This window comes from Hylobates moloch, unplaced genomic scaffold, assembly GCF_009828535.3.
Source record: "Hylobates moloch isolate HMO894 unplaced genomic scaffold, HMol_V3 SCAFFOLD_21, whole genome shotgun sequence".
NCBI lineage: Eukaryota > Metazoa > Chordata > Mammalia > Primates > Hylobatidae > Hylobates > Hylobates moloch.
The window spans coordinates 24,339,620-24,356,928 of record NW_026652296.1 but is presented as its reverse complement, the minus strand read 5'-3'; the positions used below and the strand labels follow the sequence as shown (position 1 = coordinate 24,356,928).

The window sequence follows — 17,309 nt, the reverse complement described above, 5'->3', positions numbered from 1 at the left end:
CAGGATCACCTTCTCATCCCCTCAACTCAGACTTTTCCTAGGTGAGGATGGGGGAACCTGATTCCCCAAGGTTTGAAGGGGTCTTGGCTTGGGAGTCCAGGGAAGAAGCTCAGACCAGACTCATGTGCTTCATGTCAGCCACAGACCTGTCTTCCTTTGCTGTATGTCCCCATGGTCCTTTATGCTTGGGATGAGCGTATAATTCATTATCTAAGCCATGACTGACTTATTTATTTACTTATTTATTCAGAGATGGAGTCTCGCTTTGTCACCCAGGCTGGAGTGCAGTGGCATGATCTTGGCTCACCACAACCTCCACCTCCCGGGTTCAAGCAATTCTCCTGCCTCAGCCTCCCAACTAGCTGGGATTACAGGCATATGCCGCTGTACCTGGCTAATTTTTGTATTTTTAGTATAGACAGGGTTTCACCATGTTGGCTAGGCTCGTCTTGAACTCCTGACCTCAAGAGACCCACCTGCCTTGGCCTCCCAAAGTGCTGGGATTACAGGCGTGAGCCACGCGCCCAGCCTAAACCATGACATTTTTGAGAATGAAACAGCACTAACCATCGGGGACTCCGGGACAGTTGGTGGAACCCGAGCGAACCAGGATATCTGTCACCCTCTCCATGCACCACCATGTATAGAGGGCCAGCTCTGTACAGAGTCATTTCTTCTGGCTCAGAGGGACACTTAGGTTAATCTATGACTCCTCAGGTGGGAGCTCCCATCATGGGGAGCCCAGAGGAGGCCTTACCCCCCACTTTTAAGGTCAGGGAAGATTTCTTGGAGCAGGGTGTGTCTTCTCTGAGCTTTAAGGATATTAAGCAGGGAAAGACTTGGCTAAGGACAGAGTGTTTTTAGGAATGTTCTCAGGAACAGAAACACCAGCCCAGCCTGTGTGGGATTCAGACATGGAGAAGAAGCAAAAAAGAGGTGTGGAGAGGCCTATCCATCAACTCCCTTCTCTCCCATCAGGCAGCTGCAGCTCTCTAGCTCCCCTCCCTTTGAGGCTCTGTCTGACTACCTCATTCATTGAACAAGTGTTTATTGTGCACCTACTAGGTGCCAACTCTATGCTTAGCACCAGGGATAAAGTTGAAAATGAAACAGGTGCGGTCCCTCCCCTCTTGGAGCTCACAGAGCACGGGAGGCACTAATCAAGTATGTGAGGAGACAAGCAGGATAATGAGAGACCCCAAACAGGTTTGGAAAACAATCAGGAGGGGTGCTGAGAGAGCGCAGTGGGAGGGAGGTGCCTTCTGGACACAGGGGTCTGGGGAGGCCTCTGAGGAGGTGACGTTTAATCAGGGATCTAAATCAATAGAAGCAGCCGAGTATGTGAAGTGTTGACGGGTGGGTGGAACAGGTGGATGGAACAGCACTGGTAAAGGCCCTATGGCAGGCAAGAGCTGGGAATGCTGGGGAAGTAACTAAGGAGGAGACTGGCATGGCTGGGGCGGGCTGAGCAGACTGGAGTTTGAGGTTTTTTTGTTTTTGTTTTTGTTTTTTTCTGAGATAGGGTCTCACTCTGTTGCCCAGTCTGGAGTATAGTGGCGCAATCACGGCTCACTGCAGCCTCAACTTCCCAGTCTCAAGCAATCTTCCCATCACAGCCTCCCAAGTCACTAGGACTACAGGTGTACACCACTACACCTGGCCAAATTTTTTTAATGTTTTGGAGAGACAGGGTCTCACTATGCTGCCCAGACAGGTCTCAAACTGCTGGACTCAAGTGATCCTCCCACCTTGGCCTCCCAAAGTGCTGGGATTACAAGCGTGAGCCTCCGTGCCCAGCCTGAGACTGGAGTTCTGCCTGAGGTTGAGGGTAGACCTGGAAGCATTTTAGGGGTACTGGGTGAAGTGATCCCATTTGAGGTTTGGTGGGTTGTTTTGGTTTTTGTTGTTCTTGTTGTTGTTGTTGTTGTTTGAGATGGGATTTTGCTCTTGTCGCCCAGGCTGGAGTGCAATGGCACAATCTCAGCTCACTGCAACCTCCACCTCCCAGGTTCAAGCGATTCTCCTGCCTCAGCCTCCCGAGCAGCTGGGATTACAGGTGCTCACCACCATGCCCGGCTAATTTTTGTATTTTTATTAGAGACAGGGTTTCACCATGTTGGCCAGGCTAGCCTCAAACTCCTGACCTCAGGTGATCCACCCACCTCGGCCTCCCAAAGTGTTGGGATTACAGGCGTGAGCCACCGCGCCTGGCCTCATTTGGTTGTGTGTGTGTGTGTGTGTGTGTGTGTGTGTGTATGTTTCAGATGGAGTCTCGCTCTTGCCGCCCAGGCTGGAGTGCAATGGCGCAATCTTGGCTCACTGTAACCTCCGCCTCCCGGGTTCCAGCAATTCTCCTGCCTCAGCCTCCCAAGTAGCTGGGATTACAGGCGCTCACTGCCACACCTGGCTAATTTTTTATTTTTAGTAGAGACAGAGTTTCACCATGTTGGCGAGGCTAGTCTCGAATTCCTGACCTCAAGTGATTCACCCACCTCGGCCTCCCAAAGTGCTGGGATTACAGGTGTGAGCCACCGCACCCGGCCCATTTGGGGTTTTTGAAGGACAGCCTTGGTTCCATCTCTGTAGTCCCTTTGTTCTGAGAGTCTGGGAGCCTTCAGTTCTTAGGTCTGTGTTTTCTTATCTTTTCGGTGTCTACCACACAAAGATGAGTGCTGTGTATGTAGCCCCTGTGACCCACAGAGTCTCTGCTGAAGCCTGGCAGGTTTCAGTGGGGGTGGGATCACAGAGAGGCCAAGTAAGCAGCCCTGTACCTACCGAGCCCCCAGCCCCTGAGGAGCTGTGGCATCCACATCCTGGGCCCTGTGTTAAGAGTTCACTATCAGGATGGGCCTGGGAATTCACTTCTCATGGTTGTCTTCAAATGGAGGAGGGACCCGATGTGGGAGCAGTGTCGGTCACACGTCCCCAGCAGCCATGGCCTGCTATCTTGTTGACCAAACAACTAGTTGATTGAATGTCATGCTTTTCAGACAGTTGCTATGGACACGGACTTAGGCTGGAAACAATTCAGACCTTGAATGCATCAGGATTACGGAGCTGTCTTAGATGGAAAGAATCCCGGAATCTCAACTCAGCCTGGTGGGCAGGGCCATGGGATGTGGGCTCAAGGATCAGCCTCAGATTCATACCCAGCGCCACCCCCTCCTGGATGTGAGGCCTAGAGAGGTGACTTCAGCCATTGAGCTGCTGCTTCTCCTCTAACATGGGTGAATTCGTGACCTATTTCTTTCTTTTTTTTTTTTTGAGATAGGGTCTCACTCTTGTCACCTAGACTGGAGTGTAGTGGCAAAATCATGGCTCACTGTAGTCTCGACCTCCCAGACTCACCTCAGCCTCCTGAATAGCTGGGACTACAGCTGCGTACCACCACACCCAGCTAATTTTCTCATGCTTTATTTTTTGTAGAGATAGGGTTCTCGTTATGTTGCCCAGGCTGGTTTTGAACTCCTGGCCTCAAGTGATCTTCCTGCTCAGCCCAAAGTGCTGGGATTATAGGTGTGAGCCACTGTACTTGGCCCTCAGTGACCTATTTCTGCATAGTAAATCACCCCAAAACTTGGCCATGGTTTCCAGCAATAAATATGTATCATCTCACAGAGCTTCTAGGGGTCAGGAATCAGGTAATGGCTCAGGATCTTTCATGAGATGCAGTCAAGTTGTCAGCTGGGGCTGCTGCCATCTGAAGTCCTAACTGGGGCTGCAGGATCCCCTTCCAAGGTGGCTCACCCACAGGGTTGGCAAGTTAGTGCTGGCTGTTGGCAGGAGGCCTCAGTTCCTTCCACATGGCCCTCTCCTTAGGACTACTTGAGTGTCCTCACAACATGGCGGCTAACTTCTCCAAGGGAGCAAAGCAGAAGCTGCAGTGTCTTTCCTGACCTAGCCTCAGAGGTCACACTCGGTCATCTCCACAATATCCTATTGGTGACACCAGTCAACCCTGCACATGTTGAGGGAGAGGGGTGTACACAAGGATGGGACTCCAGGAGGTGGGGACCACTGGGGTGTATCTTGGAGGCCGGCTGCCATGGTGGATGCAGCATTCCCAGCAGGAGGAGTTGTAGTGAGGATTAAATGAGCTCACATATGTGAAGCACCTGGTATACAATAAGCACTCAATAAAGGATCACACACAGCTCTCCCCACTAGCCTGATTGGCTTGAGTGGAAAACTTACTACCCTGTAGCTGCCTCACTTTCTGCATCATTTCTTGGCATCTCCAAGGCCTTCTACCACTCTTTCATTCAACACAGTCTTCATGAACACCTACTATATCCAAGCCCTGTGCTGGATGCTGGTGACACAGTAGTGGCAGAGACACAGTCTGTCCTTGCTGTCCCAGGCTGCTTCGGGCATACATCTGAGAGCAGAGAGGGGCTGGCAGACGAAGAGCTGCTTTGGACAGTATGGTCAGGGATCGCCTCTCAGTGGATGTACTCCGTGAGCCAAGTCCTGAATGAAGTGAGGGGGCATTGTGTGGACACAGGAGGGAAGAGCACTCCAGGCAGCTGAATCAGGCAGGGCAAAAGCAGGAGCAAACCATCCATGTCCCAAGGACAGAATGAAGTCCCAAGGACAGAATGAAGACCCAAGGGAAGAGAGGCAGGAAATGAGGTCAGGAAAACCAGAAGAAGACTGGTTTTTAGGCCAGGCGCAGTGACCCACACCTGTAATCCCAACACTTTGAGAGGCCAAGGTGGGCGGCTCACCTGACCCCAGGAGTTCAGGACTGGCCTGGGCAACATGGGGAAACCTTGTCTCTACAAAAAATACAAAAATTAGGCTGGGTGCGGTGGCTCACACCTGTAATCCTAGCACTTTGGGAGGCCGAGGCAGGCGGATCACCTGAGGTCAGGAGTTCAAGACCAGCCAAACCAACATGGAGAAACCCGGTCTTTACTAAAAATACAAAATTAGCCAGGCGTGGTGGCACGGCCTGGAGGCTGAGGCGGGAGAATCACTTGAACCTGGGAGGCGGAGGTTGCAGTGAGCCAAGATTGTGCCATTGCACTCCAGCTTGGGCAACAAGAGCGAAAACTCTATCTCAAGAAAAAAAAAAAATTAGTAGCCATGCCTGGTGGTGCACAGCTATAGTCCCAGCTACCCAGGAAGCTGAGACCGGAGAATCTCTTGAGCCCAGGATGTCAAGGCTGCAGTGAGCTATGAACATGCCACTGCACTCCAGCCTGGGCAAAAAATATAGCAAGACCCTATTTCAAAAAATAATACTAATAAAGAAGACTAGGGGCTGGGTGCGGTGGCTCACACCTGTAATCCCAGCACTTTGGGAGGCTGAGGCAGGGAGACCACTTGAAGTCAGAAGCTCGAGATCAGCCTGGCCAACATGGTGAACCCCCGTGTCTGCTAAGAATACAAAAAAATTGGCTGGGCGTGGTGACGTGTGCCTTTAATCCCAGTTATTTGGGAGGCTGAGGCAGGAGAATCGCTTGAACCCGGAAAGCAGAGGTTGCAGTGAGCCAAGATAGCACAACTGTACTCTGGTCTGGGCGACAGAGTGAGACTGTCTCAAGAAAAAAAAAAAAAAAGAGAGAATAGGTTTTAGTCCAAGGGCCATGGGAGTCTTTGAAAGGATCTGAACAGCAGTCATCTGAGTGAGAGACAGTGGGGACTCGGCCTGGGGCAGGGCTGTGGAGGTGGAAAGTGGAGGAACTCCGGGGAGACATGGAAGGGAGACTTGTTTTTAAAGTTTGTGCTGCTGAATGGGATGCTGGGGTAGCAAAAGAGGAGTCAAGGATACTTCCCGGTTTCTGACCTGAACAAGCAGGAGGATGATGTTGTCATGAGTAGAATTGGGGCAGACTGTGGGCGGAGCAGGTTGGGGTGGGTGAGAGATCCAGTGTTCTATCTTGGACCTGTCAGACATCCAGGGCAAGATGTCAAGGAGGCAGTTAGAGATATGAGTCTGGCGTCTGAGAGAGAGATTGGGCGGAAGATGTAAATTCAGGAGTTGTCAGATAGGTGGTGTTTAAAGCCACGCGTCAGGATGAGATCAGCAGGGGAGAGGGTGTGTTAAAGCAAGGCGGAGAGCACCCGGGTCCTCTAGCATTTAGACGTCAGAGAAGAGAAGCCAGCAAGAGCCGGAGCAGGTATGAGAGATGTGGGTTGAGCACGGGAAGGGTGCCCAAAGACACAGCCATGGCACAACACAGCCAGCAACTCTCTACCTTCACCCCACCCTAGGCAGCAGCAAGGCCCTGGAGGCCCCCACAGAACCCATCCTTCCCCTTCCACACATCATCCCTTCAGAGGTCTAAAGCAGAGAATGTGTCCTCCATGGACTGCTATGTACACCCCCAGAATGTTCGGCCATTCCACCTCACTTCATTTCTAAGCCTTCATCATCTAACTCAGCATTGAGCAGGACTACCCCTCCCTTCACTTAGACGCTCTACCGCTGTTAATGCAACCTTAGACGGAAGTAGGCTTTCTGGTAGTAACAAATATGCAAGATATGAGTGGGGAATTGTAAGGGATCCAGGCTGGTTAAAGGGAAGGGCCGTCAAGAAAGGAAATGGGATTGGTAATGTCTGAAAAGAGTTTATGGTTAGATCAGTGAGGGTCTTGATTGCCACACCAAGCAGTTTGGACTGAGGTGGGAAGAAGGATTCACAGAAGGTTCTGGCTTAAGGGAATGATGCAGTCAGGTGAGCTTTGTGTCAGGAAGAGCCATGCTAGGTTCTGTTCCAGGCTTTGTCCCTAATTAGCTCTCCCATACTCACAGGCCCACTCTGGCACCACGATGAGATGAGATAGGGCAGGGAGGTCTCACTCTGGCATGTGGGGGTGGCGGCTGCAGACACAGAGGCACCATGGAGCAGAGAGGTTCCCAGGGAGGCAGCAGCTTTGCTGGGTCCTCCACGTTTCCATGAGGGCAATGAGGCTACATTAATGAGCAGTAATTATGGGCACCCGGGTGGGCCTAAGTGTAGCTCATTGAAAAAGGCAGCTCGAAGCAGCCAGCTGCTTCCCCCTGCAAGGGCAAGGCCTGCCTATTTTAAGACCTCCCCAAGGTGAGGATCCTGCCACCCTAGGTGTTGGGTGGCTGAGGGCCTGGCACCCACTGGGCCAGGAACCCTGACCAAGGGCGCTCAGAGTAGTCAGGGTGACCAGATGCTCAGACCGTCCTCATTCAAGCCCCCCATTGCCTAGAGGAGGAAACTGAGGCACAGAAGGGGGAAAGGACCAGTTTGAGGTCACAGCAAATAAATAGCAGGTTTAGAATTTAAATTCAAGAGGCCAGGCGCAGTGGCTCATGCCTGTAATCCCAGCATTTTGGGAGGCTGAGGCGGGCGGATCACTTGAGGTCAGGAGTTTGAGACCTGGCCAACGGTGAAACCCTGTCTCTACCAAAAGTACAAAAATTAGCCAGGCGTGGTGGCAGGCACCTGTAATCCCAGCTATTCAGGAGGCTGAGGCAGGAGAATTCCTTGAACTCGAGGGGCAGAGGTTACAGTGAGCCAAGATCACACCACTGAACTCCAGCCTGGGTAACAGAGCAAGACTCTGTCTCAAAAAAAAAAAAAAGACAGTATTTGAGTATAGGTCCAGCTACATGCAGTTTCCACCATGCTGTGCAGCATTCCTCACCTGGAAGCTTTGGCCTGTCCCCAAGAAGCACAGTACAGTGAGGTGAGGAGGGGAACAGAGTGTGACTGATACTGATTGGGCATCGAAATGCCAGAGGCTTTCTATATGACATCACAGTTCAACCTTATTATAATTTTTAAAAGGACCATAGCCAGTAATCCCAGCACTTTGGGAGGCCGAGGCGGGTGGATCATCTGAGGTCAGGAGTTCGAGACCAGCCTGGCCAACGTGGGGAAACTGTCTCTACTAAAAATACAAAATTAGCCAGGCATGGTGGCGCATGCCTGCGGTCCCAGATACTTGGGAGGCTGAGGCAGGGAGAATTGCTTGAACCCGGGAGGTGGAGGTTGCAGTGAGCCGAGATCGTGCCGCTGCACTCCAGCCTGAGTGACAGAATGAGACTCTGTCTCAAAAAAAAAAAAAAACACGAAAAAGGATCATTATCCCCATGTTATAGAAGAGGAAACAGGCTCAGGAGGAATGACTGAATCACCAAGTGTCCTGCAGTGAGGAGGGGAAGGAGTTGAATCCAGTTCCGTCCTATCTCAGGTCAGCTTCCCCAGGAAACAGACTCAGGTTTGCACGCAGAAGTTTCCAGGGAAATCAGTTGGGAACATCTGTGACAGGTGAAGGGGACAGGATTGGGCAGAGGGAAGAGCTGAACCTCAATACAGCACAACAGAGGCCTCAGCGAATCCCATGGGGAGCTCTGGAACTGGGATGACCCTTTAGGGTTGTTCTGAATTGGGGCAAGGGAGCCACACCTTGGTACCCAAACATTGACCAGTTATTGGATGCAGGGTGCCCCTGGGAAGGAGCGTAAGGACAGACTGCAGGTGGAGCAGGTCAGGGTGGGTGGGAGAATGAGTGCTGTATCTTGGACCTGTCAGACTTCCAGGGCAAGATGTCAAGGAGGCAGTTAGAAATCCAAGTCTGGCATCTTGGGTGAGGCATCTCCCTTTGGCTGAGAGCAGCTCCTAGTGGGAACTTGGCTGTGAATTGTCAGCAGCCAATGCTCTTGGCAGCTGGGGTTGTGAGTGCCTCAGTGCAAGGGGGTCCTGGGTGGCCATCACAGCATCTGCTGCACATCCATCTCCAGAGCCGTTCTCATTCCTCTGCCCCCAGATGAGAACCAGCCCCTGCTCTCAGGAAAGTTACGGGCACATGGACTCCTGTTTGTTTGTTTGTTTGTTTTGAGACAGAGTCTTGCTCTGTCACTCAGGCTGGAGTGCAGTGGCACAATCTCAGCTCACTGCAACCTCTGCCTCCCAGATTGAAGTGATTCTCCTGCCTGTGCCTCCCAAGTGGCTGGGATTACAGGCGCAAGCCACCCCGTCTGGCTAATTGTTGTATTTTTAGTAGAGATGGGGTTTTGCCATATTGGTCAGGGTGGTCTCAAATTCTTGACCTCAAGTAATCCAGGTGTGAGCCACCATGCCCGGCCTTACACTCCTTTTCTTTATGGTGCTCACAGGCCAGGGGATGCCGGGGGGAAGGGAAGCCATCAGTGCTAATGAGGAAGGAAAGAGTAAGTGGTCAGTCCTGGAGGAGGAGAAAAATACTACCAAAACCCCACAGGGACAGAATGGGAGAAAATATTTACAAACCATATATCTGCTAAGGGTTCAATATCTAGAATATACATAAAGAATTCCTAGAGCTCAACAACAAAAATGACAAACAACCCAATTATAAAATGGGCAAAGGACTTAAATAGACATTTCTCCCAAGAAGATATACAAATAGCCAATAAGCACATGAAAAGATGTTCAGCATCATTAGTCATCAGGAAAATGCAAATCAAAGCCACAGTGAGATACCAGTTCACACCTACTAGGATGACTATAATTTTTTTAAAAAGGAAATAAGTTCTGGCAAGATCTGGGAAAATTGGAACCCCTGTATATTGCTGGTGGGAACGTCATATGGTGCAGCTGCTATGGAAAACAGTTTGGTGGTTCCGCAAAAAGTTGAACGTAGAGGCTGGATGTGGTGGCTCATGCCTGTAATCCCAGCACTTTGGGAGGCCGAGGTGGGTGGATCATGAGGTGAAGAGTTCAAGAACAGCCTGGCCAAATGGTGAAACCCCGTCTCTACTAAAAATACAAAACATAGCCAGGTGCAGTGGCGGGCACCTGTAATCCCAGCTACTTGGGTTGCTGAGGCAGGAGGATCACTTGAACCCAGGAGGGGGAGATTGCAGTGAGCCAAGATCGTGCCATTGCACTCCAGCCTGGGCGACGAGAGCAAGACTCCATCTCAAAAACAAAAACAAAAACAAAAACAAAAACAAAACAAAACAAAAGTTAAACATAGAATTACTATATGATCCAGCAATTCCACTTGGATATTAACCCAAAAGAATTGAAAACAGAGACTCAAACAGATACTTGGACACCATTGTTTGTAGCAATATTATTCACAATAGCCAAAAGGTAGAAACAACCCAAGTGTCCATCCAAAGATGAATGGATTAAACAAAATGTACTATATATGCACGATGGAATATGATGCAGCCATAAAACGGAATGAAGTTCTGACACATGCTACAACAGGGGTGAACTTAGAAAACAAACATTATGCCAAGTGAAATAGGTCAGACACAAAATAACAAATGTTATATGATTCCACATATTGGGAATATCTAGCATAGGCAAATTCAGAGAGACAGAAAGTAGGTTAAATATTACTAGGGGCCGCCAGACATAGGGCTCATGTCTGTAATCCCAGCACTTTGGGAGGCCAAGGCAAGCATTTCACTTGAAGTCAAGAGTTCAAGACCAGCCTGGCCAACATGGTGAGACCCATTCTCTACTAAAAATACAAAAATTAGCTGGGCATGGTGGCATGCGCCTCTAATCCCAGCTACTTGGGAGGCTGAGGCACGAGAATCGCTTGAACCCAGGAGGCAGAGGTTGCAGTGAGCCGAGATCGCACCACCGCACTCCAGCCTGGGTGACAGAGCAAGACTCTGAGACTCTGTCTCAAAAAAAAAAAAAATGAATAAAAGAAAATAAAAGAAATTACCAGGGGCTGGGAGAAGGAGGAGAAAAGAAGTTTTTGCTTAATGGGTACAGAGTTCTGTTTGGGGTGATAGAATGGTTTTGGAAATAGATCGTAGTGGTGGTTACACAACATTGTGAGTGTCCATAATGCCACTGAATTGCACGCTTAAAGATGGTTAAAATGGCAAATTTTATGTTACATGTATTTTACTACAATAAAAGTAAAACCTACGGGAAATAGGAAAATTCATAGATACAGAAAGTATCTATGGACTGCGGTTGTCAGAAGCTGTGAAAAGGGGAAAATAGGGAATGACTGTTTATTGGGGATGCGGTTTGCTTTTGGGGTTATGAAAATGTTTCAGGGCTGGGCGTGGTGGCTCATGCCTGTAATCCCAATACTGTGGGAGGCTGAGGCAGGAGCATTGCTTGAGCCCAGGAGTTCCAGACCAGCCTGGGCAACATAGTGAGACTCCCGTCTGTACCAAAAAAAAAAAAAAAAATGTTTTTTCTAATTAGCCGGGCATGTACCTATAGTCTCAGATACTCAAGAAGCTGAGGTGGGAGGACATTTGAGCCCAGGAGGTCAAAGCTGCGGTGAGCCATGATCACACCACTGCACTCCAGCCTGGGCAACAGAGCGAGACCCTGTCTCAAAAGAAAGAAAGAGGCTGGATGCAATGGCTCATGCCTGTAATCTCAACACTTTGGGAGGCTGAGGCAGTCGGATCATGAAGTCAGGAGTTAGAGACCAGCCTGGCCAACATACTGAAACCCCATCTGTACTAAAACATACAAAAATTAGCCTGATGTGGTGGCATGTGCCTGTAGTCCCAGCTACTCGGGAGGTTGAGGCGGAAGAATCGGTTGAACCCAGGAGGCAGAGGTTGCAGTGAGCTGAGACCACGCCATTGCACTCCAACCTGGGTGACAGAGTGAGAGTCCATCAAAAGAAAGAAGAGGGAAGGAAGGAAGGAAGGAAGGAAGGAAGGAAGGAAGGAAGGAAATATTTCAGAACTAGATGGAGATAGTGATTACACAGCATTGTGAGTTTACTAAATGTCACTAAATTGTACACTTTAAAATGACTAATTTTATGTTACATTAATTTCTCCTCAGTTTTTTTTAAAAAAGGAAAAAAGGCTGGGCACGGTGGCTCAGGCCTGTAATCCCAGCATTTTGGGAGGCCAAGGTGGGTGGATCACAGGAGGTCAGGAGTTCAAGACCAGCCTGGTCAACATGGTGAAAACCTGTCTCTACTAAAAATACAAAAATTAGCCAGGCTTGGTGGTGCATGCCTGTAATCTCAGCTACTAGGGAGGCTGAGGCACGAGAATCGCTGGAACCCAGGAGGCAGAGGTTGCAGTGAGCTAGGACCACCCCATTGCACTCCAGCCTGGGTGACAAGAGCGAGACTCCATGTCAAAAAATAAAAATAAAAAAGGGAAAAATACAATCCATGATATGCAGCTAATAGATACTCAGGGGAAAATACATAGCTTTTCTGTGACACATTTATCAGAGTATAAGGACATCAGAAAACAAACGAACTAAACGTCCAACTCAAAAATGTGGAAAAGGTGTTAGAATAAGAAAGTGTGCTGAACCCAGCTTTAGCAGGGGTGAGGGAGGGAGGCACCTTCCAAGAGGAGGGTTAAGCCTCTAGGACTATACTGCCAACCTGGTAGCCACTTGCCACATGTGCTATTTAAATTAAATTAATTAAACTTTTTTTTTTTTTTTTTTTTTTGAGACGGAGTCTCGCTCTGTCGCCCAGGCTGGAGTGCAGTGGGGCAATCTCGGCTCACTGCAAGCTCCGCCTCCCGGGTTCACGCCATTCTCCTGCCTCAGCCTCTCCGAGTAGCTGGGACTACAGGCGCCCGCCACCACGCCCGGCTAATTTTTTGTATTTTTAGTAGAGACGGGGTTTCACCGTGGTCTCGATCTCCTGACCTCGTGATCCGCCCGCCTTGGCCTCCCAAAGTGCTGGGATTACAAGCGTGAGCCACCGCGCCCGGCCTTAATTAAACTTTTTAAAAAATTAAAAATTCAGTTTCCCAGTCTCACTAGCTGCATGTCAAGTGCTCTGTGGCCCAGTGGCTACCATATTGGACAGCACAGATCTAGGGGAAGATGGACAAGAAACTAGCAAACAAGTAAACACATGAGAGTTTTCCAGAGCAGTGAGAGCTATGAAGAAATCCTGAAGGGTGTGAGCTTGGCTGGCAGGTGGACAGCAAGAGATGGGAACAAGGTTGGAGAAGTTGGTAGAGGCTGGGCCACGCTGGGCCAGATGGACATCCACTCTTTGCTGAGGCCTCACCTGGTACTGTCACATCCTCCCCACCCTCTGCCCCTCAGCTGGTGGATCAGCCCCAACACTGTCCCCTTTCTTTGCACATCATCCAGTTCAGCAGGGCCAGTGGGCTGGGTGGGGCCTGCGTTAAGAGTCAAGAAGACCTGGGTTCCAGGCCTGGTTCCGTGTAGCTTTGTGCTGTCTGGTTCCCAGACTGGCGCACTTTGTCTCATAGGATGTTCTAGAGGTCAGAGTCTAAAACGGATTGCAGAGCTACATTCTCTCTGGAGGCTCTAGGGGAGAATCGATCTCTTTTTTTGAGACACAGTCCCACTTTGTTGCCCAGGCTGGTCTCAAACTCCTGGCCTCAAGCAATCCTCCTGCCTTGGCCTCCCAAAGTGCTGGGATTACAGGCGTAAGCCACCATGCCCAGCCACCTCTGCCAGCTTCTGAAGGCTGCCTGCATTCCTTGGCTCATGTCTCCACATCACTCTGATCTCTGCTTCTGTTGGCACATCTCCTCTGACTCTGACCTTCCTGCCTGTTTATTTATTTATTTATGTATTTATTTTTGAGACAGAGTCTCACTCTGTTGCCCAGGCTGGAGTGCAATGGCACAATCTCGGCTCCCTGCAACCTCTACCTCTAGGTTCAAGTGATTTTCCTGCCTTAGCCTCCCAAGTAGCTGGGATTACAGGCGCATGCCATCACACCCAGTAATTTTTGTATTTTTAGTAGAGATGGGGTTTCACTATGTTGGCCAGGCTGGTCTCAAACTCCTGACCTCAAGTGATCTGCCCCGCCTTGGCTTCCAAAAGTGCTGGGATTACAGGTGTGAGCCACCATGCCTGGCCCATTCCTGTTTCTTTTTTTCTTTCTTTTTTTTTTTTGAGACAGAGTCTTACTCTGTCACCCAGGCTGGAGTGCAGTGGCACGATCTCAGCTCACTGCAAACTCTGCCTCCTGGGTTCAAGTGATTCTCCAGCAGCCTCAGCCCCCCAAGTAGCTGGCATTACAAGCATACACCCAGCTAATTTTTTGTTTTTTTGGTAGAGATGGGGTTTCACTGTGTTGGCCTGGGTGGTCTCAAACTCCTGATCTCAAGTGATCCACCTGCCTTGGCCTCCAAAAGTGCTGGGATTACAGGTGTGAGCCACCATGCCCAGCCCATGCCTGTTTCTTATAGGGACTGTGTGATTAGCTTGAGCCCATCCAGATAATTCATGATAGTCTCCCCATCTCAAGATCCTTAATCGCATTTGCAAAATAACCACACCTGCCAAGTTCCTGTTGACAAGGTCATGGGCATATTTGGGGGCCATTGTTCTGCCCTCCATGCTTGATGTCAGCCAGAGCCTTTGTGCTGTGACCTGACCCAGCCCCTCCGAGAGCTCTCCCTCCACAACTCTTGTCCTCACTTGCTCTGCTCCAGCCACACTGACTCTTTGCCAATCCTCAGCACACCAGGCTCAGGCCAGACCAAGTCTTGGGACTCCCACGTACAGGGCCAGTGGGGGCCAGGGGCTTAGAAACCTCGCCAACCTCTCTGCTCCGTGGCAGACAGGAAGATTGAGGCCCAGGCACAGAAAAGGGAAGGGACTTACCTAAGTTTTGGACTAGTATTTCCACGATGGTCCCATTTTACAGCCGGGGAAACTGAGGCACAGCAACTGCACCTAAATGCCACCCTCTTGTAAGCCCTTGCCTTGTCCTGAGGATGTGCCCCTGTTATCGACTCTGAGAGCTCTATTCCAGGCCATCTTTGCTTCATCTCAATTGGAAATGATGGGCCTATGGGCTTGTTGGCCTCTTTGGTGTCTGAAGCCCTCAGCACCTGCCCAGCAGTCACACTTGGTAGACATTTGGTGAAGGGCAGAGCAGATTTTTGCAGAGGGCTTACATTTGACATACGAATTCCTCTGTTAAAGAGTTGGACGGTACTGCCCTCAGACCTGGATGAGATGGGCCCTTGCCCTGGGTCCTGCTTTTTGGAAGCCCTCTCTAGCCAGGCACATTGGCCCACAGCTATAATCCCAGCACTTCGGGAGACCAAGGCTGGAGGATCGCTTGATCCCAGGAGGCCAAGGCTACAGTGAGCTGTCTGTGACCTTGTTGCAAAAAAAAAAAAGGCCAGGCACGGTGGCTCACGCCTGTAATCTCAGCACTTTGGGAGGCCAAGGCGGGCAGATCACTTGAGGTCAGAAGTTTGAGACCAGTCTGGCCAACATGGTGAAACCCTGACTCTACTAAAAATACAAAAATTAGCCTTGTGTGGTGGCACGCACCTGTAATCCCAGCTACTTGGCAGGCTGAGGCAGGCGAATCACTTGAACCTGGGAGATGGAGGTTGCAGTGATCCAAGATCGCACCACTGCACTCCAGCCTGGGTAACAGAGTGAGACTCTGTCTCTAAAAAAAAAAAAAAAGATCTCTCTGGCCCTCTAAAAGTCCATGTTTTTCCCCATAAGGCAAGGAGAGTTCAGGAGCCCTAGGGACACGCCCACCAGCAGGCTGCATTCGCCCATAGACCACCCTGGATACTGGGTACCCTGGGATTCCCTGCCCAAATGACCCATGCCTGCCTCCAGGCCCAGCACAAGGTCCTCCCGTGGGAGGTGGACCCTGCCACAGGGGCCATCCTGGGGTTCCGGGATGACTGTTTGGGGGCCTGTGGACAGAGCTAGGAGATGTGGGCTGGGGTATTTGCATCTATGTGGCCCCTCGGGGTGAGGGACAGAGTCAGAAAGGGAAAGAGAGTGGAGGATGGGCAGCCCCCCACCCGTATTCCATCATGGAATTCAGAGGAGACCTAGAACTTTGAGTCTGAGCCTGGTTTTCCAGGTTGTTTTAAAGATACTGTCCTCAAGCTAGAAGAATGGAAGATGTTGTGTTTGTCTGATAGTCGGTAGCTTGAGTTGTAACTTTTATTTATACACAGAGTACGTGGGCCTCGGTGTGTACTCCTGTCCTCAGGCCCACAACATTGAGGACTGGCTTCAGAGATCCTCCCAGCCTTGCGATCTGGATCTGACCTTCCCGGCACCCCTCCCCCACAATCCAGCTGACCAGCTGACCGCTTTCTGTCTTCTCTCCCTAGGATAGCTGCCGCCCGGGAGAGGCGACCCTGGCGCCCTGCTAGGGTGACGGCCCCTGCCCTCGGCCCGGGATCATGAAAGGCCTCGGTGACAGCCGCCCCCGCCACCTCTCTGACAGCCTAGACCCACCCCACGAGCCCCTGTTTGCAGGGACCGACCGCAACCCCTACCTGCTGTCGCCCACGGAGGCCTTCGCCCGCGAGGCCCGCTTCCCCGGGCAGAACACCCTGCCAGGGGATGGCCTCTTTCCCCTCAACAACCAGCTGCCCCCGCCCAGCAGCACCTTTCCCCGCATCCACTACAACTCCCACTTCGAGGTGCCAGAGGAGAGCCCCTTCCCCAGCCATGCCCAAGCCACCAAGATCAACCGGCTGCCCGCCAACCTCCTGGACCAGTTTGAGAAGCAGCTGCCCATCCACCGTGATGGCTTCAGTACCCTCCAGTTTCCCCGTGGCGAGGCCAAGGCCCGTGGTGAGAGCCCTGGCCGCATCCGCCACCTGGTCCACTCAGTCCAGCGGCTTTTCTTCACCAAGGCACCCTCACTGGAGGGCACAGCGGGCAAGGTCGGTGGCAATGGCAGCAAGAAGGGTGGCATGGAGGACGGCAAGGGCCGGAGGGCCAAAAGCAAGGAGCGGGCCAAGGCTGGGGAGCCCAAACGGCGCAGCCGCTCCAACATCTCAGGCTGGTGGAGCTCCGATGACAACTTGGACGGCGAGGCCGGCGCCTTCCGCAGCAGTGGCCCAGCCTCCGGGCTGATGACACTAGGCCGCCAGGCAGAACGCAGCCAGCCACGCTACTTCATGCACGCCTACAACACCATCAGTGGGCACATGCTCAAAGCCACCAAGAACAACACTACTGAGCTGACCGCCCCACCACCCCCACCCGCACCCCCAGCCACCTGCCCCAGCCTTGGGGTGGGCACTGACACCAACTACGTCAAACGGGGCTCCTGGTCCACTCTGACCCTCAGCCATGCCCACGAGGTCTGCCAGAAGACCTCGGCCACCTTGGATAAGAGCCTGCTCAAGTCCAAATCCTGCCACCAGGGTCTAGCCTACCATTACCTGCAGGTGGGTCTCTGCCAGGGTCGGGGTGGGGTGAGGGCTCTGGGGACGGCACCAGTTTTGAGGCCTAGCTGTACCACACATTCACTTGGAAAGTCACTTCATTCTGGGCCTCTGTGGCTCAGCTATAAAATGGGTGGCCTAGTGGTACCTGCTAATCAGAGAGTCCTTCCGCTGGTCATGCTCTCAATAGAGATTAATTAGGGCCTTTCTGAGCCCG

At 51.3% G+C, this 17,309-nt stretch overlaps 1 protein-coding gene across 7 annotated transcripts in view; it reads left to right on the top strand.

The window, feature by feature from the left end:
- The window catches only part of DLGAP4 (DLG associated protein 4), a 168,805-nt gene that overhangs the window by 49,032 nt on the left and 102,464 nt on the right, over positions 1 to 17,309 (top strand). For 5 of the 7 annotated variants that reach the window (XM_032141839.2, XM_032141840.2, XM_058433152.1 and 2 more), the window contains exon 2: positions 16,025 to 17,095. In XM_032141839.2, coding sequence (XP_031997730.1) covers positions 16,097 to 17,095 — 999 coding nt within the window. In that variant the 5' untranslated portion in view covers positions 16,025 to 16,096. Of the gene's footprint in view, positions 1 to 15,788; positions 15,867 to 16,024; positions 17,096 to 17,309 lie in introns of those variants that run through there. The other 2 variants (XM_058433150.1, XM_058433149.1) reach the window with 2 other exon arrangements.